The sequence below is a fragment of the Suricata suricatta genome, chromosome 2 (assembly GCF_006229205.1).
Source record: "Suricata suricatta isolate VVHF042 chromosome 2, meerkat_22Aug2017_6uvM2_HiC, whole genome shotgun sequence".
Classification (NCBI taxonomy): domain Eukaryota; kingdom Metazoa; phylum Chordata; class Mammalia; order Carnivora; family Herpestidae; genus Suricata; species Suricata suricatta.
The window spans coordinates 74,056,740-74,081,293 of NC_043701.1; the positions used below are offsets into that span (position 1 = coordinate 74,056,740).

Genomic DNA, 24,554 nt, shown 5'->3' on the forward strand with positions numbered 1-24,554 from the left:
GCAACTTAATTAACCTAAGCTTCCACTTCTTAATCTTGTGGTCTCCAAAATAGGGACATACCTGTCATATGTAGGTAACTTCTGCCAACTCCCCTCCTGCCCCTGGACAAAATCATAGATACACATACCTTTAGCGTTTATGTTCAGGTTTTTACTTGGGTTATAATCAAGTAGTTAGTGGCTTCTGTCCTAATTTAGTAACAGGATGATAATAGTGCTTTGGCTTCAAAAAACTGAACATTATGTGAATTTAAGTATATTAAATAAAATGCATATATGTAATAAGTATTTACTCCCTGACCATATGTAATTTACTAATGGTTGTGTTTATTAAAAGATCAGCTTTTACTTTTATGAAGAGGGAGGAAAGAAATCAAGTCCCCACTGTGTGGCAGACACTCTTTTGTAATAATTTGTAATGCTCACAACCCATTCCCTGAGAGGTAGTGATTACAGCAATAAGGAAACGTAGATGTATTGAATCACTACCCAGGAGAGTTGTTGTGACTGAAGTACACAAGATCACAGGCCTAGGACTTCAACATCACCCTGTCTTTCAAATGCAAGTATTTTTCTTTTGGAGGGGAGGTGGAGAAAGATAAAGCAAACTCAAATTATTGCATAGAAACCTACGCCTGGGAAAGGCTTATTGATGTAAATAATGTTACAGTTCTATAAAATCTCCAAACATATTATCAGTTAACCAGCATTTCAAATAGGAATTTTCTTTTTCATTCAGATTTTGAATTGCTATCCCTGTACATTTCTTCTTAAACTATGAAGAAAATCTGGTCAAGTCAAGAAACTCTGCTGTAGTACCTTCTCAAAAATGTGAAACTTAAAAAAAAAAAAAAAAAAAACGAGGGGTGAGGAGACTCCCAGTTTTTTATGTCGTCTAGAGTAAAGGAAGATGGTACAGGTTACTGCCCAGGACCCTGCGGCTTGTGCAGCCATGTCTTGGTGCCTTGAAAGGAGAGTGAAGAGCAGTATTAGAGCCTGACTTTGTTAAATCTCCAGAATAAGAACTTGAGACAAGTCAAGAATATTCTACCCTTCATTTTGGTACCTGATGGCACCTTCAGGATTGAGAAGTACATGTGTGGCTAGTAAACAGAAGTCCCTCATTTGGATGTAAAACTAGACTTAACATATGTATACACAGACTTAATATAATATACATAAGCCTGCTTACCAGTGTTCTTGCACCTGTATTGATCTTCATTTTTTTTTTCCCCTCAGTCTTTCCATTTACAGCCCACTGGCACTCCAGGCACATACCTACTTCAAACAAGCTCAAGCCAAGGCCTTCCCCTAACTCTGACAGCTAGTCCCACAGTAACTCTGACAGCTGCTGCTCCTGCTTCTCCAGAACAGATCATTGTCCATGCTCTATCCGTATGTTACCTTAGTTCCTTGATTTTTCTTTCTCTAGACTGGCTGACTGAAGAGTGTCACCAAAAGATTTTTATTTTTAATACTGTGATGGAACCCTTGTGCCTTCCAAAACCATGTTATCTTGAGGGAAAAATTGATTACAGATTCTTTCAAGTATCCAAGTACTTGTTAGGGAACAGGATTTGTTGACAGAAAATTTAAGAGCTAGAACTAATGTCCATTTATTTTTAATTTTTCCTACCATTGCTGTCTTGGGAACATAGTTTTATACCATCACTCTGTCTTTACTGGGGTATAACCCTCATCCAATGTCTGTCCTTACAGGAGATAGAATGAGAGGGGTTGTAGAAAAATAGTGTAAGAACTCGGCCATTCCAGAGGTGAGAGGGGAGGGGAGGGATGGGGACAGTAGGGTACCACCTGTAGATGGTATTTGTTGCCTGTAACACATACCTGGTAGGTACTTTATCACTTTACCATTGTTTTTCTTTAACATTTTATAGCCAGAACATTTGTTGAACACAAGTGACAACGTCACAGTACAGTGTCACACACCAAGAGTCATCATCCAGACTGTTGCCACAGAGGACATCACTTCTTCCATGTCCCAAGCAGAACTGACCGTAGATAGTGATATTCACTCATCTGATTTTCCTGAGCCTCCAGATGCCCTAGAAGCAGATACTTTCCCAGATGAAATTCATCAACCTAAGATCACTATAGAACCATCATTTAATGATGCTCATGTATCCAAATTCAGTGACCAGAATAGCACAGAACTGATGGGTAGTGTTATGGTCAGAACAGAAGAAATATCTGACACCGACCTCAAACAAGAGGAAGAGTCGTCTTCTCCTTTAGCCCATGCTTATGTTACGGAGGTAAGTTGCAGCTAAGGAAACAGGCTCTGGGTTCTTGCCTTGAGCCTCAAACCTGCAGTACTTAAAGAGCCTAGAAATAATTTGCGGGACACAGGGGCCATAAATCCTCCAATACCTTCCTTTTTTCTCTAGGCAAAATCAAGTGTAAACCCCTACCTGTGACCTCACGAGTGTCCATCAGACAGCAGTGTTGCTCTGTCTTAGCACTGTTTTTCACTAAAACCAGCACCCCCCCCCCGGCCCCCACCTTTCCAAAAGACTGAGAACTGTTTGTTGAAACCTCTGGAACCATTTCCAGGAGCGTGGTTAGTAATAGGTCCTTGTGGTTCAGCTTAACCACCTTACCCCTGTGTAACAGCTTTTCTGTTTCTTCTTCTACATTCAGGGGACCTGAAATTGAATTGCTCTTTTTAGATTCTGTTTTGTCAATATTTAATATTAGTAGATCATCGCTTTTGTCCATTTTAAGGCTTCATTTTTCTCTGCTTTATAAAATATGGGATAATGTTTGAATATTAAGTCCTTTTAAACCTAAATGTGTTGGGGATCTTAAAACTGAGGAGTCAATCTCATTTCTTTGAATGGGTGTTTAGGGTCTAGAGTCTCCTACCATAGAAGAACAGGTCGACCAGACAACCATTGACGATGAAACAATACTTATCGTTCCTTCACCACATGGCTTTATCCAGGCGTCCGACGTTATCGATACCGAATCTGTCTTGCCTTTGACGACCCTAACAGGTACTGTTAATAGAACTGCCTTCTGTGCCTGCTACATCTTAAGGGGAAAGTCAGGCTGCTGAGTTTTGTTTTGTTTTGTTTTGTTTTTTAGTCTTTCTTGATCTAACAGTAGTTCATCATCTTGTTTAACTTTGCACTTAGGTAGAGTACTTACTCTGACTTCTTGACCTGGCTTAGAGTACATACACTGAAAACTTAACTTCTTACAGATCCCATACTCCAACATCATCGAGAAGAATCAAATATCATTGGATCATCTTTGGGCAGTCCTGTTTCAGAAGACTCAAAGGATGTTGAAGATTTGGTCAACTGTCATTAGGTAATTCTCAAGAGACAAGTAGCTCAGGCAAAAAAGCCTCACTGTTAATTACATCTCCAAAGAAATAGGAGCAACTCGCAAGAAGCTGAATTTACCATTCCTCTGGCTTTTAAATAGCTACAGTGCTGAAGCCACATACAGTGTTGCTGCTATGACTTTTTACCTCCTTTAAATGGATCATCTGAGGTCTAGTCTTAATGACAGTGTGTAGATGAATTGAGTATGGAGGACTTAACTGCATAGATCCCTGTGATTAGTGTTTATTGACAGCAGGGAATTTCATTCAGCTACTGAAAAAAAGTTTACAATCACCAAAGCTCAACTACTCTCTGTTTTAAACGTAGTAATATTCATCTCTGAAGATCAGACATGGCTCTATCCAGTCTCAAGTAGGCCTTTTCATATATCAGAGAAGCCCTGTCAACATGGTATAGAGCTGCTAATCAGTGACCCTCAAAAATGTTAAGTATCCTTAGCCTGAAAGATAACCAGCATACAGGTATGGAGACCTAAGAAGCGATTGTGTGGTGGTTACTTTTGGTTGACCCATTGCTGGCAGTGGGAGCTCATTCAGGCTGGGTATACAGAAAAGCATTAAAAGAATTAAAATTCACTACAGGTTTTTTATTACTTTTAAAGGGAATATGGAAGAGAGTAACAACACAGCTCACCGGAAGCTAAGTAGAGTTTTCACCCCTTCAGAACCCACTGTTGTTGGTTTACAAAGTTAGCACTTTGAAGTAAAATTTAACTAAATGGCAAAGGAAGTAAAATTGCCTACCCTATACCAGGAATGTTTCTTACATATTTTGCTATACAAATTACCCAGGAAATAGTTGAAGGTATTGCAGTCTGCCCTTCACTTACTGTATTCACTGGTGAGGTGCGACCTAACTTCTCCATCTCAGGCAATTTAAAAACACAAAATTTGCTTCTGTTATCAAAGGAAAGAAATCAAGAGTCATTCCTGTATTAGAGAAGGTTAAGCCAAAATTAGCCTCTAGGGCTTTAATGAACATGACCCCAATAGAAAAGTCACAAAAAAAACCTTGTATAAATTATTTTATTTATTACTGTAATTAGATCTTCACAATCAAAGTGTCTTTTCACCGTCTGTGTTTTGTTAATGTGAAATTTAATTGTAGTTATAAGCAAAAGTTGGTTGCCTAGGGAACAACTGTATATTCAGTTTAACAGAAATAAAAGAATATTTGTCTTAAAATGCAAGATTGTTACATAGCCTTTCGCCATGCACCTACATTATAAAAAATTTTAATTTCAAAAGTGAAAATTGCTTGTGCTGTTCGAGCTTTAAGGTTTGGAATGTTTGAGTGCAACATCAGCTCCTTAAAGAAAAAAGCAAAGCAATCTAGGATACGTCTCCCCTGCAAGAGGGAATTTAAGATTTACAGTTAACATGAAAATCATGTATCAGACTTGCACAGGAGATTCTTCAGCACGCCTGCCCCAGCTCTTACTCACAGTCCAAGAGACAGCTTTGCAGAGAGAGACCTGGTGAGTGTTTCCCCTGGGCGGCCTCACTTCCCCACGTCGTGGAAGTACAGGTTCGCACATATACATAACATGATGATCGAAAATAGGATATAGTAAATTAGATTTCTGAATTTCGGTTCTAAGTCTCCTTGTCGATACCAGTAGATCTAAAAAGAAGAAGCATTAAGTCACGGTTGAATTAATACTGGTCTTGGTATTAAAATTTTTAAATACAGCCAATTCATTTTCCACTGTGACTGGTTTCATCCATATCAACTTTTCTCCCTCACTGAGGCATCTTTAGTCTACATTCCTACAGCCAGAATGTAATTTTTTTTTCTAGTAGTCCCAAGTGTCCACATCCAAGATTATGCTTATTCCTGCTTTTTCAACTTTGGTTATGTTCAAACCAATAGTCATCCAATTACTGACAAGCCATCCAAGAATTTGTACCTTGTAGATCTGTTTTAATTATATTGGAATAAAAGAGACAGTGCCCTTTAGGTACTGGGAGGGAGGACCGTGTAAGAGCTTTTATACAAAACTGCACCCTGTCTGTCACTCTGGGTATCAGGCTGGGAGGGAGAGGAGCATCTCTGGTAGCTTTGTTTCAAAGGCTCCGGAAGGGGGTGAGCTGAGTCCCCCTCAGGTATAGGAGTAGGGCCAGCTAAGTCAATTAGATACACACATCACTATGAAAACTGAAGCCCCATTTGAATCAAAACTTGTTTTTAAGGGTGTCATTTATAGTTTTGGTTCTACCTCTCCCCTAAGAGATGGAACAGCAAGCCAACTAATGAATGCTAAGCACTAGTCAAATATCCAAGTGAGGACCTATCACCATCTTTGTTTCTTTATGTAAAAGAAATGCATATTTTATGGTAAAATTGTACATTCCTGTGATAAGGATACAGCTGTAGCTTAAGATTTCCCAGGAAATTCTTGGGTTAATTACCTTCATTTGGGAAGATAAACCCAGAGATTAAAATAGACTCATTTTGTAATTATCAGAAATAAATACAAAGTGCTGTCTCTTTTCCCTTAAGAGCAGTAATGGCATTTGCCAAATCCTGTTGGGCCCTGTATGCTGTAGTCCTTGAAGGAAGTTGATTTAAGTTAAACTTAAACCAAAGCTTTGGCAACCCAAGTCTCAACTTTTTTTTTTTTTTCCCCTTCCTCCTGTTTGGGTTTTTTGTTTTTCACTCTCAAAGGAAAAGAGTTTTCCTTTAAGTTAACAACTTTAAGGGAAAAGGAAACTGATCCCAAGAATAAATAAAATATCTACAATTAATACTGAAAATTCTTAACATTCTTGGTAGGGCCAGACTTAGGGGACAACTAGTTACACCCTTCTTACAGTCCTAAGGCTGGGAATCTGTCCTAGGTTTGCACTGCAGTGGACTGCCCTCAAGGACTGCCCTTCAGGATACTTGGTTTAAATTCTCAGTAGTACTCACAAGTATGCAGGCAGTAATACTACTCAAAGAGATGCAGACAGCAAAAAATATATTCAGTGGTTTTGGAGGTAGTTGAGGGAAAACAAAAGCGCTGATCAATGTTACCTGTATCAAGAGAAATCGTTGTCAGGCCTTAGGAGTAACTCTAACAATCGGACTAGAGTTTAAGCAATGTCCTATTACATAGTATCTACCGCCAGGTTTGCTTTCGGGAATTTTAATAGTAAAAGCATTTGTAAATGTGTTCCAGTGTGTGTTACTTCTCTTAGCACTTGCTCTTCCTTCTCCATCAAACGAGACAAACCATCACAGCACAGAAAACTAGCTAAGTTCAAAACAACCTCTTAACAAAAAAAGATTAGAAAGCATTTAAAACATCATTCCAGGATTAAGGATCACACTGGGAAAAGCTCCAACCTTTGTTAATGTTATTCTGAATAGTCCAACAAAAATTAAAACCAAAAATGGTTTTTTCTAAACATTCTGGAGAATACTCATGTTTCTAATACACTGGAGTAATGTTTCTACCATAGGTAAAACATGATACCCATTCTTTTCATTAAGAAGTCAATGAAACAAACTAAACTAAAATTCTCAGACTTAATAAAAATGTGGTATAAAGATGCCATCTTCAGACCATGGAAAATATAGCCTGTCTGTATTTTACAGTGACTGATAGCACCGAGCTAACTGCAGTTTTGTTCAAGCAGTAGTCAAACTAAAAGTATTAATTTAACTATGACTGCAATACTTCACATGGTCACATACTGGCCCCTTTTAAGGTTTTTTGTTTGTTTAAGTGTTAACCACAGTACTAAAGTTTTCAAAACGTTGGTTCAGAGCAGAGCCTGGGTAAGACACAAATAAAGGTACTTACTAGAATCAATAAAGATGTTAAGCTGCCAACAACTAAATTGATGATTCGATCCTGAAATAGAAAAGAATGTTTTAGCCCTATGATAGATCCTAGACACTTTTAAAAAGGTACAAAGCTAGCCACTGGGGTGACTTAGAATGAGACCAAGGTCCTGCCTCTCTCTGAGCTTGATACGTACATACAACTGCCAGAAAGGCAAAGTGTACAGAACCACCAGAGTGGAAAAGATACTTTAGGAATACAGAGATAACTAGTTGGAAAAAGTTTGCTGGAGTGCCCGGGAGGCTCAGTTGGGTATCTGACTTCGGTTCAAGTCATCATCTCACGGTTCATGAGTTGGAGCCCTGCGTGAGGCTCTGTGCTGACAGCTTGGAGTCTTGTATCTCCCTCTCTCTGCTCCTCTCCCACTCAGTCTGTTTTTTTTTTTTTTTTTACTGTCTCCCTCTTAAAGACGAATAAATACTAGAAAGAAAGAAAAAGAAAATGGTTTCTTAAAGGGACAGGCCATTTTTACACTGGAGTCTTTTGGAGACTGGGAAGGACTGCATGGGAAAGGGATGCTTATAAATCCTCCATGTACTGTGGGGAACAGTCTGGACAGGAGCACTGAGATGGGCAGCCCAGAGCCTTGGTGAAGAGGATCAGGAATCAGCACTGTGCCGTGAGTTTGGACCTATCTGTGATGCTGCTTAGGTGTCCTTCTCTAAGGTCATTTATAGGGAGATGCTACTGCTAGCAGGGATCACACCATGCCAGGGCTGGGAGCCACCTCAGACCACCTAGTCCAGTGCTTTTACAGCTTAGTAGCAAAAGCCTTCAGTAAGTAACCCAAGTAGAACATTATGACTGAATGTACTGCCTGGGGTCATACCCATTGAACCTTCTCATCATTCCCATACCCACCCAGTCAATTCCAAAGGATGGTTTGAAAAATTTCTCATGTAATTCAATCCTCATTTTGTAAGTTAATATAAATTTAGGTCCACTATGTGTGGTTAAATTATTTGGTTAAATTATTTGCCTAAACTAATATGACAAGTAAAAAGCAACTTTTAACACATTTCCCAAACCAAGGTCACTGATTAAATAGTTTCAGCTGTGGGAACTATAAAGCTAAAATATTTTACACATGTAAAACTAGTATATATAATATTAGTAATATATATAATACATGTATAATAATTTACAGAACAAGGTCATAAGAGTTTCAGACCTGATTAAGAAACACTATTTTCAGACAGTGAGAATACCAAGTACTCTTATTTCTGAGAAGTCAAAACTGAGAAATCAGTGGTCTTAATGAGTGTTCTGGTAACATCTGAACAAAGACCAGCAGGATATGGAACAAGTGTAGCCAGTAAACAAAAGTTCACTGATGGAAGAGCACAGGAACAAGCACAGAGAAGCAACAGAACAGCCATTTTCAAGTTGTCTGCATTCAAAGATAATCCAAAGTTACAAAGCACCCAAAGCTGGGAGGGGAGAGTGAAGGAAAGCCAAGCATTAAACTGGGTGTGTTTGATTTAATCAAGGAGAGACCACACTTTCCAGACCAAGGCCACTGCAATTCACACGGTGTATAAGCTAAAGGTAATGACTGGCCACACCCTCACCCCTCACTCCACAGCTAGAGAAGCCTGCCCTGCAGCAACCGTCTGTGAAGAGAGACCCAGGGGAAAACTACTGACTGCTAATCACTTCTTTCCACATACAAGACGTGTGTGTGTGTGTCTGTCTGTCTGTCTGTCTTGACCTAAGATGTATAGACCTCTACAAATGGGAGCCCCATTGTCTGTACCTTGTGCAAAAGGTTTAAGTGAACTCTGGTCTATTCTGAGAATGTCTGCTTTCACTGAGTGCCAGGGATTTGCAAAAGTTTACAGAATTCTGCATAACTCACAACAGCTGTCTTAGTAATAGAAGACAGGGAGAGGTTCAGCTGAGGTAGCCAAGAAGCATCACTTCCCTCCAAACAGCAAAATGCCAACTAGGATCAGAGCAGGAGGAAAAATAGTTAATAGTGAAGGGATAGTAACTATGCCAAGAGCTTTCACCTATCTTCTAAAAAAAAATCCAGGGATTAAGTGGCATTAGGACTCTTACAGGTGGCAAAAGTGGCTCTGGGAAACAGAACCTGCAGTGTCTCCGTATCCTAAGTAGAAGAGACAGGATTCAATGCCAAGAGAAAGGATTCTGTCAACACTTCTCACTGGAAGAGCACCTACAGCTAGTCTAGACAGACACAGCGAGTGGCAGTGGTCCCTCTGAAAGCCCATTAGCGAAGAATTATAGTGAAGTGTCTTTCAGGAATGGAGATTTCCTCAAAGGATTTTTTCCGCATTATTTAACTTAACTCATGTAAGCCTAACTGGTTTTAATCCTTCATGAAAACACATCTAAATTTTAGTAAATACTTCCTTGCCTGCCTTCTAGACAGTTCACTGAATAGAATTCTAAGTCATCTTCATGAATATCAGTAATTCTGTCATTAACGATGCAGGCCCTTGGGACTCCCCAGATGGGATTAACCATTTAGGTCATTCTCATAGGTGTCTCTTTCTCCAAGCTAGGGCCTTGGCTTCAGGCCTTCTGCCATCAAGTAACCATGAATCCAGGCCCAAGAAAACAACAGACTTGGGAAGACCTCCCACTTCTAGGCTCTTCTAAAAGCCTGCTATGCCAAGTGTGGTCTGCAGACCAGCAGCACAGGCCTCAGCTGAGAGCCTATGAGAAATGCAGAATCCCAGAGCCTTGCCCCAGGACCTACAGAATCTTAGTCTACATTTTAACAAGATCCTGAGGTGAATGGCAGGAAAATTTGAAAGGCTCTAAGCCATTTTGAATACTGAAAAGTTCAAATAATAGCGGAGATACTTTACCCAGAGATTACTTTTCAAGGCTTTAGTAGCTCTCCCAGGTCCCAGTCTCCAAAGAGAAAGCACTAAAAAGAAGTAATTAACTACTCAGCATTTCAAAGGGCAGTTTTCAAGCTAATATGCATAAAATCAGAATAAAGTACATGAAAAGAAGTATTAATTTCTCATAGAAACTCTCTTCCCCAGTTTTATTATCCTCTTTCCATCAACCAAAACTTCTCCCCTCCCAGATCTTTCTTCAGACCTTGCACTGTTGCCTATTTTCACTCCCCCAGAAAGCTTGACAGGATCAGAATCGGCCTTGATCCTTACCTGCAGACAGGATAGGATCGAGAATTGAGACCTACTTCCCAAAGACTCAGCAACAAGTTCAGAGTCTTTGCTTATATGCATATAATACACATACGTACATATATGGATATACAGGCACACATGAGCACAGATAATATAGTTTGGTGAGGAATTCTGCATATATAACCTTGTGATTTATTCACTTACACATCTCAGTTATATCTCAATAAAATTACTATATTCCAGATGCAAATACAACAACAAATAAAATGGTCTTTACCCTCCACAAGTTGAAACCATCCAGAGCTCATGAGGGCACTAAGGAGAAAGGAAGGGAGAGAACCCAAGAGAAAATCAAACCTGGAAGATGACTAGCAGATGAACAAAAAACAAAGAAAAGGTGGCCTATAAAGAAGGAACTTAACCAAGACCCCGAGAGAAGAAAGCATGGCAAACGGATATATATAGTCAAGAACTGAGCCAGCTTTGTTAGAGCTGAGGAAAGGGGCTGGGATCAGCCTGAGCCCAAAGCAGTTAAGTCTTCATCTAACTCTGATATGGGGAAGGAGAACACGAAGGGCATATATCCCAATCGTTCGTACCTGGGAGGGCAGAAGGTAACCTTGAAAAGTAAGGAATACACAATCTCCATTTACTAATGAGTAACTAGGTTCAATGGGACTCATCTGTCAAGGTCATACAGCCAGGTAATGGCCAAGTCTATCCAATGCTCTTAGCAAAATGGAAGCTAAAGGTCTAAGAATCCTTAGACTAATCTGTATGGACCCTGAAATTTAAGAGTTAAAGAGAACAAGGTTCTCCTCTCCATTGTGCCACTGGCTAACTCTGAGTCTACCACATCCGAGGACTGGGCTACATGGTATCTGGTCCTTTCCTGCTTTAACAGTTTATGGTTCTGGATCATCAGCTTCAGACTGCACTTGGGCCAGAGTAGAAGGCCTACTCCCCAGCCATCAGAGGTAAAGAAGCCCCCAATCTTGCCTGGTCAGTCATTAGCATCTTGATACAAGACAGAGAACCCCAAACTCCTGTCAAATGCTCAGCTGTTTAATGATAGCTCAGGGAGGAAACAGGCAGTAAATTCCCAAATAACCAAAAACTGGCATTTGCCCTCAGCAACCCAGAGACATCTTGGTTCTAGACTGGAATGCTAGCATTTCCAGAGCAATTTATTTTGTGTCTACTTCCAAAATTTAAAATTGGATTTAAGGGCCTAGGCTTCTACAGTAAAAACTCTAACCCATTTAAGTAACAATAAAAAGAACAAGTCAAATTTTCTGAAGGGGGTTGATGAGTGGAAGGATAGGTGATGCACACACATATAAATTGAACCAAAGAAAACTTTTCTGATTTAAGCTCAAATGTTATCCCTAAGACTCCTGACAACCAAGCGGGAAGTGCAACAGGGTTTTAAAGTGCTTGCTAATTATTAAGCACACTGGATGAGAAGAAACAAACGTCTGGATCTAAGAGTTCGTTGGATGGGTCTCTGCTAATACAGGGACGCAGAAAACACGGCTACTTTACACATAATGATCTCGTACTTACCCACAAGATAAACAAAAGGCATAATGTTATCAAAAGAGTGAGCTGTGGGGTGGGAGGTGGGATGGCCCAGACGCCATACTCCCAACCTGACCACTCACCCTTCAGGGCTCAACGCAAACATCAAGTCCCCTGTAAATCTTTTCTGGCCACTACCCTTGGGCACCCTCCCTTCAGGATGAGATGTGCTGCTCTCGGGGCTCCAGGATCACACTGCCCAGACTCATACTTAACTGCATTGCAATAAGCTCTATCAGCCATCTCCTCAATCGGGCCTGGCAGTTAGTCTAGGGTCAGGCAGTTTAGGGTCAGGCACACAGGCTACCTGTCTTCTGTGCAGCCCGGCACACCGCTGGCGCTCTATGAATGTCAGTTTAAGGAAAGAATCGTAAAGAGATGTGGCCAAGGGCATTTTCCTTAGAGGGCCTCTGACCACCAGAGAGGCCACTTACATCACTCATGTGGGGCCTGGCTCCTCAGAAATCCCAGCTCCTGGGTAGAAGAGCCTCACCGTTCTGGGATGGGCACGGCACAGCACGGAAGCGATGGCCTGGTCCTACAGTGGTCAATGTCAGGTTTTTGCCAGCCACAAAGGGGTGACAGCCTACTGATGCCTGCCAGGCTAGGTTCCATTAGTTCCATGGACTTATCTAGGTATTCCTATGTGAGTACAAGCCCAGTCACTCATTTTTCACCAAGGCAAGACCAAGCCCTGTTTCAGAAGCACAGCAGCAGCTCCTGCCATGGAACCCGTCCTTCAGCGGTGCTGCTTGGCACTCCCAGGGAGAGGCGAAGGAAAACAGAAGGCTCTCTGCAGAGAAGAAAACCCCGGGAAGGACAAAGCCACGGAAACGTGCCGTTCCACTCCCTGGAGGGAGACAGGAGGGGCCCAGGGTTGGGGTAAGCCTGAGAATTCCGTTTTTGGCATTGCCTCTCACTTTGTGACTCCTTAATGTCCTTCTCCTCAAACACCACCACAGATCATGGCAGACCCCCAGCCTCCCACTAAATATTCTCCCATCAGTCCTCATACCCACACCTGCAAGTCCTGTGGCCCATCCCATCCCCAAAACCTGTTCCACGTGAGCCAACCGCTTCATGGACCTGCAGAGTTCCCCCGCACCCTGGATTTCCCCTGCTGCCCCGGTCTCTGAACACTGTCCCCGACAGAGACCATGTCACCCACATACTCATCCCACATCCACTGGGCCAGGCTGTAGGGTGCAGGGCATTCCCTGCTCCGTGGGCCTGGTGAAGTCAGCAACTTCAGTAATATCCTCTACTATGGGCTTAATGTGTCTGTCCCCCAGTTTCTCAGGCTGATACCCTAATGCCCAATGTGACAGTATTAAGAGGTGGGGTCTGTGAAACATAATTAGGCCATGAGGGTAGAGCCCTCTGGAATGGGATTAGCATCCTTCTGACGGGCTCCAGAGATCTCCCTCGCCCCTTCGGCCATCTGACGTTGCAATTGGGTTCATACCTGATCCTCTAAAATGTATGTCCCTGGCATTGTCCAGTCCACTTCTTCCCCTCCTCTTCTTAGCTACTTCAGTTATTCCAGCACCTGCTTCAGCCAAATCTATATTCCTGCAAACTTTCCACTAAGGATACCCACTGACTAGACCATTCCCCATCTGTTACACCAAAGCTCTGACCTGAGGGCTCCCCCTACCAATTTCCGCCCGTGGAGTCAGCAGCCTCCCATGTGTGGAAGACTCCCCAGGGGATCTGTTCGTGTGGGCCTGATGTTTGAAAACCCAGCCCTGAGTGCCCCCAAGCCCTTGACCACTTCTGTGCTCTGGCACTAAGCCTCGAGTAAACCTTTCACCTTTCCTAACCCTACCTACCACTTTACCGTGCATCTCCTGAGGGCCACGTATTCCTTGTTCACTGTCAGACCGTGGACCACTCACGCCACGTGGCCACGTGACTGCAATCCAGCCCCATGCCTCACTCTCCAAGCTGAGCACCCTGGCAGCAGCCTGCATCACCCCACTGGCAGGAAGACCTTTTTGTAATTCAGACAAAATCAAGCCATGTGGCTGGAGAAGCTGCCACTGTCCAGAGTGGAAATAACCTTCTTCTGACTATGTAAAGGGGCCAGGGAACAGGACAGCAGCACTGGTCATTTCCCTCTGCTGACCACCATGCCCAACATATATTGGGTGCCCAAATATTATCTGAAAGACACACGACCTGAGTTTACTACAATTCATGTTTTCCGCTGAGCCTTCACTGTATTTCCACGGCCTTTTGAGTTGACTGTCCCTGTCTCTCCAGAAAGTGTCCATCTCAACTCAGCTTCCTGATCCTACTCTTGAAGCCTGTACATCAGCAAACATCCTTTTAAAACTAAGATGCCAAGAACAAGAGGAAAACTCCTCCTCCTGTTTCAATCCCTTTCAGCCTGAAGATGATCAAAAAGTGACCAGCTTCTCTGATCCTACTACACCTGTTCCCTGGCTCAATTAATTATCACCATTTTCAGCTTTACGTTCAATCTCTCCTTCATGGAGTCCTTTTCTAGCCCAAAAATCTCAATTCCCTCCAACATCAGAAAGCCTTCCATGCATACTGTGTCCCACTTTGATGTTGGCCATTCATTCTCCATTTTATAGACAAAGTGTTAGGAAGTGAGGAAGAAAATCAAACAGAGTAAATGGAGAGTGACCAGGGTGGAGATGGGGGGCTAATTTTTAAAAAAAGGTCAAAGAATCCCAAGGATATGACACGGAGCAGGGGCCTTTATAAGAAAAGGAGTGACACAGGCAAGGATCTGGAAGAAGGGTGTTGCAAACAAGCCACTGCAGCATGTGCAAAGGTCCTGAAGCAGGAGTAAGATTGGGAACTAGATGAAAAAAAATAAAAGGCCAGGATGACTGAAGCTTGATGAGGCATGGAGAGCGAAGAAAAATGATTTAATGCCTATCTTCCATGCAGTGCATACATGCTCTATGAAAAAAGATACACTACCCAGTACATCGCACACCTCCATGGGCATAGTATGCACTTGGTTAGTACCTGAATTCCAGAATACATATATGCACTCTCAACAACCTACACCCCCCAGAAGATAATCATTGTCCCTAGCACAGCATTCAAGGCTCTCCACCCAGCCCAGCTTTTCCTCTGTCACAGTGGGCTCAGAGTTTCTTTACAATTTCCTACACTTTCCTGCTCCCACCCCTTGACACAGCTGGCCTTCCTGCTTGGGATTCCCAGTAACCTCCTCCTGTCAAAAATCCTATGCCTGCTTCAAGGTCTGAGACTCAAAAGCCCTCTGATCTGGTGCCCTAACTACAATTTTCTCTTCCCTCAGGTGTCCAGCAGTTTGCTCACCCTTTCAATAAAGGCCTAAACCCCATTTTAAATTCAGAATTTATCCTCCATAACCCACAAGAGCTTCAGGTCACTGAAAACAGTGATTATCTTCTTCCATGAGGGCAAGAGCAAACAATCCATTCAGCAAGTATGAAATGTCCAAAGGACACCACTTCCTACCATTGTTAACTAGACTGAGTGATTCAGACCCTTGAGCCACATCCTACAATTCTATGTCAAAAGTTTTTGCATTTCTCGAACTTAAGAGTTCCAATACCATAAACAAGTAGCCTATTCTCGGAAATGATTTTCCTTTTTATTTCTTCCAAATCACAATGGAAAACTTGTCAGGAAAGCTCTGAAAATGGCCCAGTCAGAGGTCTTAAGAGGCAGCCCTATCAGAATAAACATACCTAGAGAGGACGTAAAATGTGGGAGGTTGAGGCCCAGATGCAGCAGGAAATCTCACATCATCCAGTGGGTTCATTTGGTTCCCCCAGAGCTACATGCTCTAAGTAGGAACCCCCTCACACCGTCATCTGAGGCAGACCCTGGGACAGCACCTTCTAGGTGGAAAGCCAGGGGACACCTTACCTTGCTGGCAAAATCTAGGTAATAATGCACATGACCATAGATGCCACTGCTCAGACTTCCCAAAGACACAAGGGCCTCTGAACAGCGCCAGGAGAAGAGGCAGCCTGAGACCGCATCTATGACAGTGCCGGCACGCCCATGCTTTACAACCCCCACACCCACAGCTCTCACAAATGCACCATGACCACCACCACCGAGGGCACGTCTGAACCCCAACGCCCCCCCACCTCATCTCTATTTGGATCAAGTACCATGCATAGACAGTTTTAAATGTTTCCCTTATTTCATAGACCAATATTTTGAAGCATTTTTCATTTGTGAATATTTTTGTGTATCTAGCCACCAGATTCTTTCTCAAAGATACATGCACTTGAAATGTATTAATTTCATTAATTCATTAATTTCATAAATTCATTAATTTCATCATTAATACATTAAATGTATCGATTTCATGACCACTTAGGAATATCTGATAACCGTAAAAACCGTACTCCACAAGTTTAAGGGGCAAAATGATCCCTAGGGTGGGTACACACAAGAAGTGCCTTATTTTTATGTGCCACGACCTTCAGCACAGGAGGCAGAGTGCAAGACTATGAGGTTAGGAGCCTGATGGACCAGACAGATTTACTCTCCTGCCATATGCCAACCTGTGGCCTTAGAGTCACTCAAATTTGAAGCCTAAACTGCCATATTTGTACAGCGGTCGAACATGTAGGGTTGCTGTAAGGATTTGCAGATAATATACGTAAAGCCCCTAGAACCGAGTGCCATTTACCAGAGTCCGTAAACAGCTGCTAATATGGCATTAGTATTATCTCTACATCTAATGAGGCATCTTACAAATGAAATGCTGGGTCCTCAGAGAGGAGTGGGAACGGAGAAAGCCCATATCCTGACCTCAATTTCTAAGTCAGCCCCAATTTCAAAATCATTTCATCATTTCCACAGGGACACTCAAATGTGTCAACCCATTTGATCCTAAAGCAGCTCAAAACACTATTAGAGAGGCACCTGGGCAGCTCAGTCGGTTAAGTATCTGACTTTGGATTTCAGCTCAAGTCATGATCTCACAATTCATGAGATGCAGTCCCACAGTGAGCTCCATGCCGACAGTGCAGAGCCTGCTTGAGATTCTGTCTCCCCCTCCACCACTCTCTCACACACACACACTCTCCAAATAAACTTTAAAATATATATACACACATATATATACGATCATACATATACATGGCCTATAGACTGGCCGTAAGAAAAACAGGACTCATTTCAGAAGACCCAGGATACTGAATCTGAAGCAGAGTCCAGGTTCTGAGCTGTCAGCAACGGAGTCTGATGCAAACATCTGAGGACAACTCAGCAGACCTGACAGTCCTCTTAGCCACCATCGTCTATGGTTTTTATACAATACTGTATGAGGTTTCCTCCTGCCCCTCTGCTGAAGCTCAGCAAGGAGAGGCTCACAGGAGGACTCTAACTGCATGAGAGCCTGAAGACCATTTCCTGTTCTGGTATCCAGTGTTCCAGGTTTCTGAACACCAGCCCCCTGGCTTCTAGGGTCACCCAGTATGTCCTAAGAATGTGAGTCACCCTTCTAATGATGCTCAATTTTCACTTGAATCTTAGCATACAGAACTTTAAGAACCAGGTAGGCACTGTGCCCAGTGCCAGAGGTTGGAGACATGAGGCAGCCGGCTATCCCTCAAGGAGCTGACGCTCGGGTCAGGAAGGCTCGCGCTAAACACCGCCCAGACAACACAAGGAGTTAAGTTCCAGGGAACACCCCTGACCGCCTGGCTCCCGTAAGGGCAGCATGGATGCAGGCTGGGTTTTGTTGTTGTTTTTTTTTAATTTTTTTCCCCCTTATGTTTTTATTTATTATTGAGACAGAGAGAAACAGAGCATGAGTAGGGAAGGGGCAGAGAGACAGGGAGACACAGAATCCGAAGCAGGCTCCAGGCTCTGAGCTGTCAGCACAGAGCCGGACACGGGGCTCAAACCCACAAACCGTGAGATCATGACCTGAGCGGAAGTCGGACACTTAACCGAATGAGCCACCCAGGCGCCCCAGGCTGGATTTTAAGAAAGCTTCTAAGGCAGAGACCGAGATGGAGCAAGCAGGACTCAGATATTTGGAGAAGAGGGTGCTGAACCTGGGGAACAGGCTTCTCTTTACTCAAACCTGTAAGAGGCTCTCCCTCCAGAGTAACTTCAGGGGCTGCACACCGACACATTCCTTCACCCCCTCGCAAAGCTTTGTGCAGTAGGATTTCCCAAAGGGTGTCCTGTAAAAACGTCTCATGAAAGCTCCCAGGGGGGAGGTAAGAACTCCATACAGAACACCGTGTGCCACTCCTCAAAGGCTATGTCACCAACAGTCCAGAAGCACCACTATCACCCTCTCCAATCACCCAGAGAAAATTACCATATTAAAGGTTCTGAGAAGTCCCACAGAGAAGAAGAATATGTTGTGATAACGACTATGGAACCACTGTAACTAAGAACTTAACTGCTTCAGAACTGTGCTGTCCAATAAGGTAGCACTAGCACCCGGAATGCAGCCAGCGCAAATGGACCTGGGCTCAAAGTGAAAAACACACACTCGATTTTGAAGGCTTAGTCCAGAAATGTAAAACTAGGTCTGCTGTTTCTATTGATTGTACATTCAAATATACTTTATTATTTATTTTGAGAGAGACAAAGGGAGTGAGCAGGGGAGGGACAGAGAGAGAGGGAGAGAATCCCAAGCAGGCTCTACACTGTCAGCAAGGAGCCTGATGTGGAGCTCGAACCAAGAACAGTGAGATCATGACCTGAGTGGAAACCAAGAGTCAGTGGCTTAACCGACTGAGCCACCCAGGCACCCTCAAATGTATTTTTTAACTTATTTTATGTTTATTTATTTTTGAGAGCGAGAGAGCATGTGTGCACACACACACACACACGGGGGAGGGGCAGAGAGAGAGGGAGACAGAACCGGAAGCAGGCTCCAGGCTGTGAGCTGTCAGCACACAGCCAGATATGGGACTCAAACTTATGAACCATGACATGACTTGAGCTGAAGTCAGACACTTAACCGACTGAGCCACCCAGGTGCCCCCTCAAATGTTTGTTTATTTTGGAGAGAGGGAGGGAGAGAGAATGAGAAGAGCAGAAAGAGAGGGAGACACAGAATCTGAAGCAGAGTCCAGGTTCTGAGCTGTCAGCAACGGAGTCTGATGTGGGGCTCGAACCCACAAACCTCAAGATCGTGACAGGAGCCAAAGTCAGATGCTCAACCGACTGAGCCACCCAGACACCCCTCAAATGTATTTTTGATAGGAAATTAAATAAGATGTATTAAAACTAATTTTACCTTATACTTTTCTATGGTTTACTAGGACATGTAAAATCATAAACGCAGCTCACAATTTCTACTGTATAGTTCTCCTTTAGAAAATGCTAAGCTAGAGCACAGGCTTGGAAATCCCAAATACATTCATCCAGGTAACTGTGCCACATTTTTTTTTCACTCTAAAGCAAACAGAGGGGCGCCTGGGTGGCTCAGTCGGTTAAGCCTCCGACTTCAGCTCAGGTCATGATCTCACGTTCATGGGTTTGAGCCCCGCATCAGGCTCTGTGCTGACAGCTCAGAGCCTGGAGCCTGCTTCAGATTCTGTGTCTCTTCTCTCTCTGCCCCTCCCCCTCTCATGCTCTCTCTCTCTCTGTATCAAAAATAAATAAAACATTAAAAAAAATTTTTTTAAAGCAAATATATACCTATATCCCAGAACTTGGGAATGGATAAAAATAGATGAAAACAACATTCTGACCAGGATTCCAAAGCTACATCACTTAGCAATATGTAATTCCAAAGGAATGACAGACAGGTTTCTAACAAGATAAACATCTTTTCCTTTTTTGTCTATTATCCCTTCAATATTTCAGTTTGCCCTTCCCTCCATGGCTCCATCTGAGAGGGTATTCCTAAGCATCGTGTTGAAGACTGAGTAAGTTTCGAGTTTGGTAAATGAAGTAATGTGCACCCCACACAGGTGTAGACAAAAGTGTCTTCGGGAACTGCCCAAGAGAGCTGCTCAAGGCCCACTGGGTTACACATCTACCGTTCTGTAGCAGATGCTAGGACCTTTCACTTACTGTGACTCTAGGGAAACCCCTTCTGTTTCCTGTGAATGGGAAACTCGTATGTGAATGTCCATAGTGCTTCTCAAATATGTAGTACAGGGGCTCCTGGATGGCTCAGTCAGTTAATCACCTGACTCTTGATATGGGCTCAGGTCATATTCTCAGGGGTCACAAGTTCAAGCTCTGCGTCAGGCTCTCTACTGACAGCATGGAGCCTGCTTGAGATTCTCCCTCTCTCCCTCCCTCCCTCCCTCCCTCTCTCTCTCTTTCTCTCTCTCTCTCTCTGCCCCTCCCCTTCTACTTGCATGCATGTTCTGTCCAAATAAACATTACAAAAATTCTTAAATAAAAAACACAGTATGTAGCACAGACTGCCTAATTTACCACTTACTATCCTATTCAACTCGTGAAACCAACTCGTTATACCAGACAAGAACTAGTAGTATGACTGAACAAGTAACCTGCTTTGTGTTTGGTTTCCTTAGTTCTAAAACACAAGTGCCAATGCCCACCGCACAAAGGAACTGGGTGACCAAGGGAAAAAGCGGAATGCCCAGCAGGGTGCCTGGCGCTGAGGACACACAACTGCCCTAGAGAAGTTGCTCTGTTCTGTGGGCTTTCAGTCATCTGTACCTTAAAGGCAGAGACAAGACCTAAAGCTCTGGTCCTTTCTCGATTTAAAATTGAGAGGTTCTATGGTCAGCTGCCGTACAGCAAACAAGATCACTGAAAGCTCAGAGGCTCTATCACAGGATGACAGGAAGTAGGCTTTCCCCTTCCTGGATTTTCTCCTCAGAACTTGTAGTGTATGAAGTTTCACTGTTACGTGGCTTTTGTGTCCTGGTTCCTGACATCTGACAGAGAGCAAGCTGCTAATGCCTCCACACAGGCGCTGATGAAGGTTGGAGACACAGGCTCGTGACCCCGGACTCGAGCTGTAGGAGCCCAGCGGCTCTGGCCGGGACTGTCCTCCGTGGGAACGGCTCCACCGCGACGTGTCCTGCCCAGCTCCCGTGCGCTCCCCACTTCAGATCCTCTAACAAAATCATTTGCCGTCATAAAAGACACAGATCTCTGCCTCTTCACACCCGACATCTCAATTTAGAAGACACAAGACGCACAGATAGGCTTACCCTCAACCACACCCAGGTACTAGCAGAGCTCAGCTGTCCATCGAGCAAAGTTTGATGTAAGCTTCAAATGGTGAAGCTTTTCCCCCAAGTGTGTGTCTTGTACCTCAATAGCTAATGCTTTAAGTAGTCACTTTGGGGGTGCCTGGGTGGCTCAGTGGGTTAAGCATCCAACTTCAGCTCAGATCATGATCCGGGACTTGGGAGTTCAAGCCCGATGTCAGGCTCTGTGCTGACAGCTCGGAACCTGGAACCTGCTTTGGATTCTGTGCCTCTCCCCACCCCCCTCAAAAATAAATACACATTAAAATAAATAAATAAAAATAGATGGCCACTTTGGCTTCTACCTGTAAGTTAAGACCCTGGATATGGTTTAATTGTTATCCTTAAGAGAAATAACACTTCTCTGAATATGGGGGGGGGGTAAGTCTCCAGGTTTTCTCCCATCCTCAAACCACTGGTTTCTTTCTCAGTTCCGTGTACCTTTTCTATGTCCAATTATTCTGTTAACCTGATGGAGAGAGCTAAAGGGAGCAATTCTGTTATCTGGAATGATATCTTATTTTAAAAAATTGTTTTTAATGTTTATTTTTGAGAGAGAGAGAGACAGAGAGAGAGAGAGAGAGAGAGAGACAAGCAAGGGAAGGGCAGGGGCAGGGAGCGAGAGGGAGACACAGAATCTGAAACAGGCTGCAGGCTGTGAGCTGTCAACACAGAGCCTGATGTAAGGCTCAAACACTCAAAGGTGAGATCATGACCTGAGCTGAAGTAGGCCGCTTAAGTGACTGAGTCACCGGGGCACCCCAATTACATCTTATTCTTAATGTTGTCTCTGAGTGGCCACATCTTCTTTATAACGCCCAAAGCTGCCCAAATAATGCCAGGGCCATATACTCTCGGACTAAATAATTATGCAACAAACATTAAGCATTTTGAAAAGTTCTTGGAACAGGCAATAGGAAACTTACAGCCATTAATATGTAGAGCCCAATCAAGTCAGAAAACATCAATATCAAGTCCATTACCAAATCACCCACCTCAGTATCCAGGGGCTGTAGGGCTTAGAAGGGGTCAGAAGTCTCTATCACCCAGAACCCCAATCTGTGCACCAAGGCAGGTGAGGCAGACAGTGAACCTCTTAGCTCTTGGAACCGCTGGACAGGCAGGTGCCCTGGGTCCAAGACCTTCAAGAGGCAAGCTGGTGCCTCCACTTTCCAAGCCTCAAATCCTCTTCTTGTTAAACTTCAATTTAGGGGCATTCAGATCTAAAAGCCCAAGGCTACCAGAACGTCTGAACGGAAGCCATCCAAGATCTTGCCAAAGCATCCCAAACAACAGTGACCAGTTTCTCCTGTGTGCCCCAATATACCCCCCTTACGCCCCATCATAGCACAGATCCAGTATATCACACTGGTTTACATACTTCCCGCCCCTATGCTCCTTGGGCCCCAGGGCCCGGCCTGTCACAAAGCGCTCAGTAACTACACCGGACACAGGAATGTCCAGTCACCTGGAGCCATGCTTCTCAAACCACAAGCAATGTGGGCAGGAATCATGCAAAGCCCCCCAAAAAACAAGGCGCATCTTCCCAAAGATTAAGCTTAAAACATTTTCCTGTTAAGATACTTTAAAAAAACAAGGACATCCAGACAGAGTTTAAAAAATAAAGTAGTTGTCCTGTAGCAGGCTGGCGGCCCAAACTCAGGACTATGACCCACACTGCCGGGTGTACAAGTTTCCAGTTCTTTGTGTTAAAGGTCTCTCCCAAAGCTAAGAAACCCAAGAAGCTCTGGACTCCACATGTGCCCTCCTTTCTGAGAGGCCTGAAAGGACTTTGTCAGGAGTCAAAGGTTACCAAGATCACCTCCTAGGTGAAAAAAAAAAAAAAAATCACAGGCAAATCTTGCCAAAATGACTTAAAGTTACAGCTGAAGACAGGAAAAGAACTCTCTACTATTACTGGCTCAGAGAATCACATGATACAGCTTGTAAGAAGGCATTATCCTTTTTAGAAGGCTAAAATAAGATACTATAGCTTGTGTAGGGCCAAAGACCCTTTGATCCCTTCCAGGAATGGAAGGCCATCAAAGAAAGCCTCATTTCAAGCCTCTCTTTCTTTGCTTGGCCGCCTCAGTGTAAACCCTTAATGGCTCTGGATAAATATTAATCAGAAGCACTTCTGCGGGATTCTTTCTTACGGAAGCTTTGGTACCACACCTGAAGCCTCTCAGAGATTAGCACTCGAGCCCCACTTTCCCTCCGGAGAGAGGTTTCCGCACTCCCCTGAAGGGCCCTAACAGCCCAGAACTTTCTGAACTTTCCTCCACTCCCGCCACCCCCGCTCCCCACCCCCACCCCCAGCCCTGCTTCCAGAGCTCCGCGCCAACCCTATAGCCCCAAAAAGGAGCCGACAGGCAAAACAAACATCTTAAGAAGGAAGCAGGGCCGGAGACTCAGCTCTTTCTACTCACAAGTGCTTTCAGGGGCCGCAACCAGGACTCTGAGCGGGAGCGCAGACACGCAGACACACAAACCCACAACCCTGGAATCCGGGTCCGCGCTCACCTTGGCCGACGTCTCTCCGAACAGAGGTCTGTTGTCCAGGCCACTGGTGCCGTAGGTCCTGGTAGTAAAGTCCTCCATTTTAGGGTTTCTTCGCTCTCCCCGGGCCACTCAAAACTGAGCCAGCATTACCTTCCGAAGTGGCACAGGTCCTCGACTCCCCACGCCGCCTATTCACCGAGCACCCATGGCCGGAAGCCCAGGTGGGTCGGGGACGTCCCCTCGGCTGCAGCGGGTGGGCGCTTAGGCCCGGGGGACGAGGCCGCTCCGCCCTAGGCCCGCTCCCCTCCTCATCGCGAGCAGCTGCTGCAGGAAGTGAAAGGAAACAAACACCTCGTGGCCGACTCTCCTCGGGACGCCCCGCCCGAGCAGCTCCCGCTTCCCCAAATCTCGGCGCTCAGCACGCTGCGGCTCGCAAAGCAAATCGACGGTCCCTTTACGCGATAGTTTCCCCAGCTTTCTAAATATCCTGGTGAGCACCAATACCTCCACGCTCGAGGAGGCGGTGGTCCTGAGAATTCATTACAAGCCAGCCCTTCTCCAAACCCCCGGCGCCTCTGCACCTCTCCAGTTCTCGAGCGGCGGGACAAGTGAAGCTGCCCGAGCCGAGCGCCCCCGCGGACCTCTCCCGCAGCGCTGCAGCTTCAGGTCTTGGCCCCAACCGCGCCGGGCAACTCGGACGTCCTCTGAAGCGTTGCAACTACCAGCGCACCGTCGTGCTTTCCGCAGCTCTCGTCCCTCTCTCCGCAGAGAAAATCCCGCCTCGGCCCCGCACAGATTGGCCACCCTCCCGGGAAACGCCCCGCGCCCGCCCCGCGCCCGCAAGCCAAACCTCTGCGTCCCCTGCCGCCCTCGCGCTGGGGAGTCCTGGCCGCGCCGGGGTCCGCTGGTCTCAGGTTAGCACGCCTTCCGGGCTTCGGTG

The 24,554-nt window shown here is 44.5% G+C and overlaps 2 protein-coding genes across 5 annotated transcripts in view; one reads left to right on the plus strand and one right to left on the minus strand.

The window, feature by feature from the left end:
* Positions 1–4,563, plus strand: part of DMTF1 (cyclin D binding myb like transcription factor 1) — a 43,225-nt gene extending 38,662 nt beyond the window's left edge. The window contains exons 16-19 of the mRNA XM_029928277.1: positions 1,240–1,395; positions 1,899–2,276; positions 2,870–3,017; positions 3,227–4,563. Of these exons, the coding sequence (XP_029784137.1) occupies positions 1,240–1,395; positions 1,899–2,276; positions 2,870–3,017; positions 3,227–3,336 (792 nt within the window). The 3' untranslated portion in view covers positions 3,337–4,563. The remainder of the gene's footprint in view (positions 1–1,239; positions 1,396–1,898; positions 2,277–2,869; positions 3,018–3,226) is intronic.
* Positions 4,382–24,554, minus strand: TMEM243 (transmembrane protein 243). 4 transcript variants are annotated; one of them, XM_029928298.1, is made up of 5 exons: positions 24,465–24,554; positions 23,636–23,938; positions 7,165–7,215; positions 6,288–6,392; positions 4,382–4,997 (listed from the first exon to the last, which is right to left on the minus strand). In XM_029928298.1, exons 2-5 carry the CDS (start codon positions 23,711–23,713, stop codon positions 4,875–4,877), a joined length of 357 nt encoding a protein of 118 aa, XP_029784158.1. In that variant the 5' UTR covers positions 23,714–23,938; positions 24,465–24,554; the 3' UTR covers positions 4,382–4,874. The 4 variants fall into 4 exon arrangements, with proteins under 4 accessions (XP_029784158.1, XP_029784180.1, XP_029784164.1 ...); XM_029928320.1 differs by having other exon boundaries at positions 23,636–23,935; positions 24,465–24,551; XM_029928304.1 differs by lacking the exon at positions 24,465–24,554 and adding an exon at positions 24,196–24,364.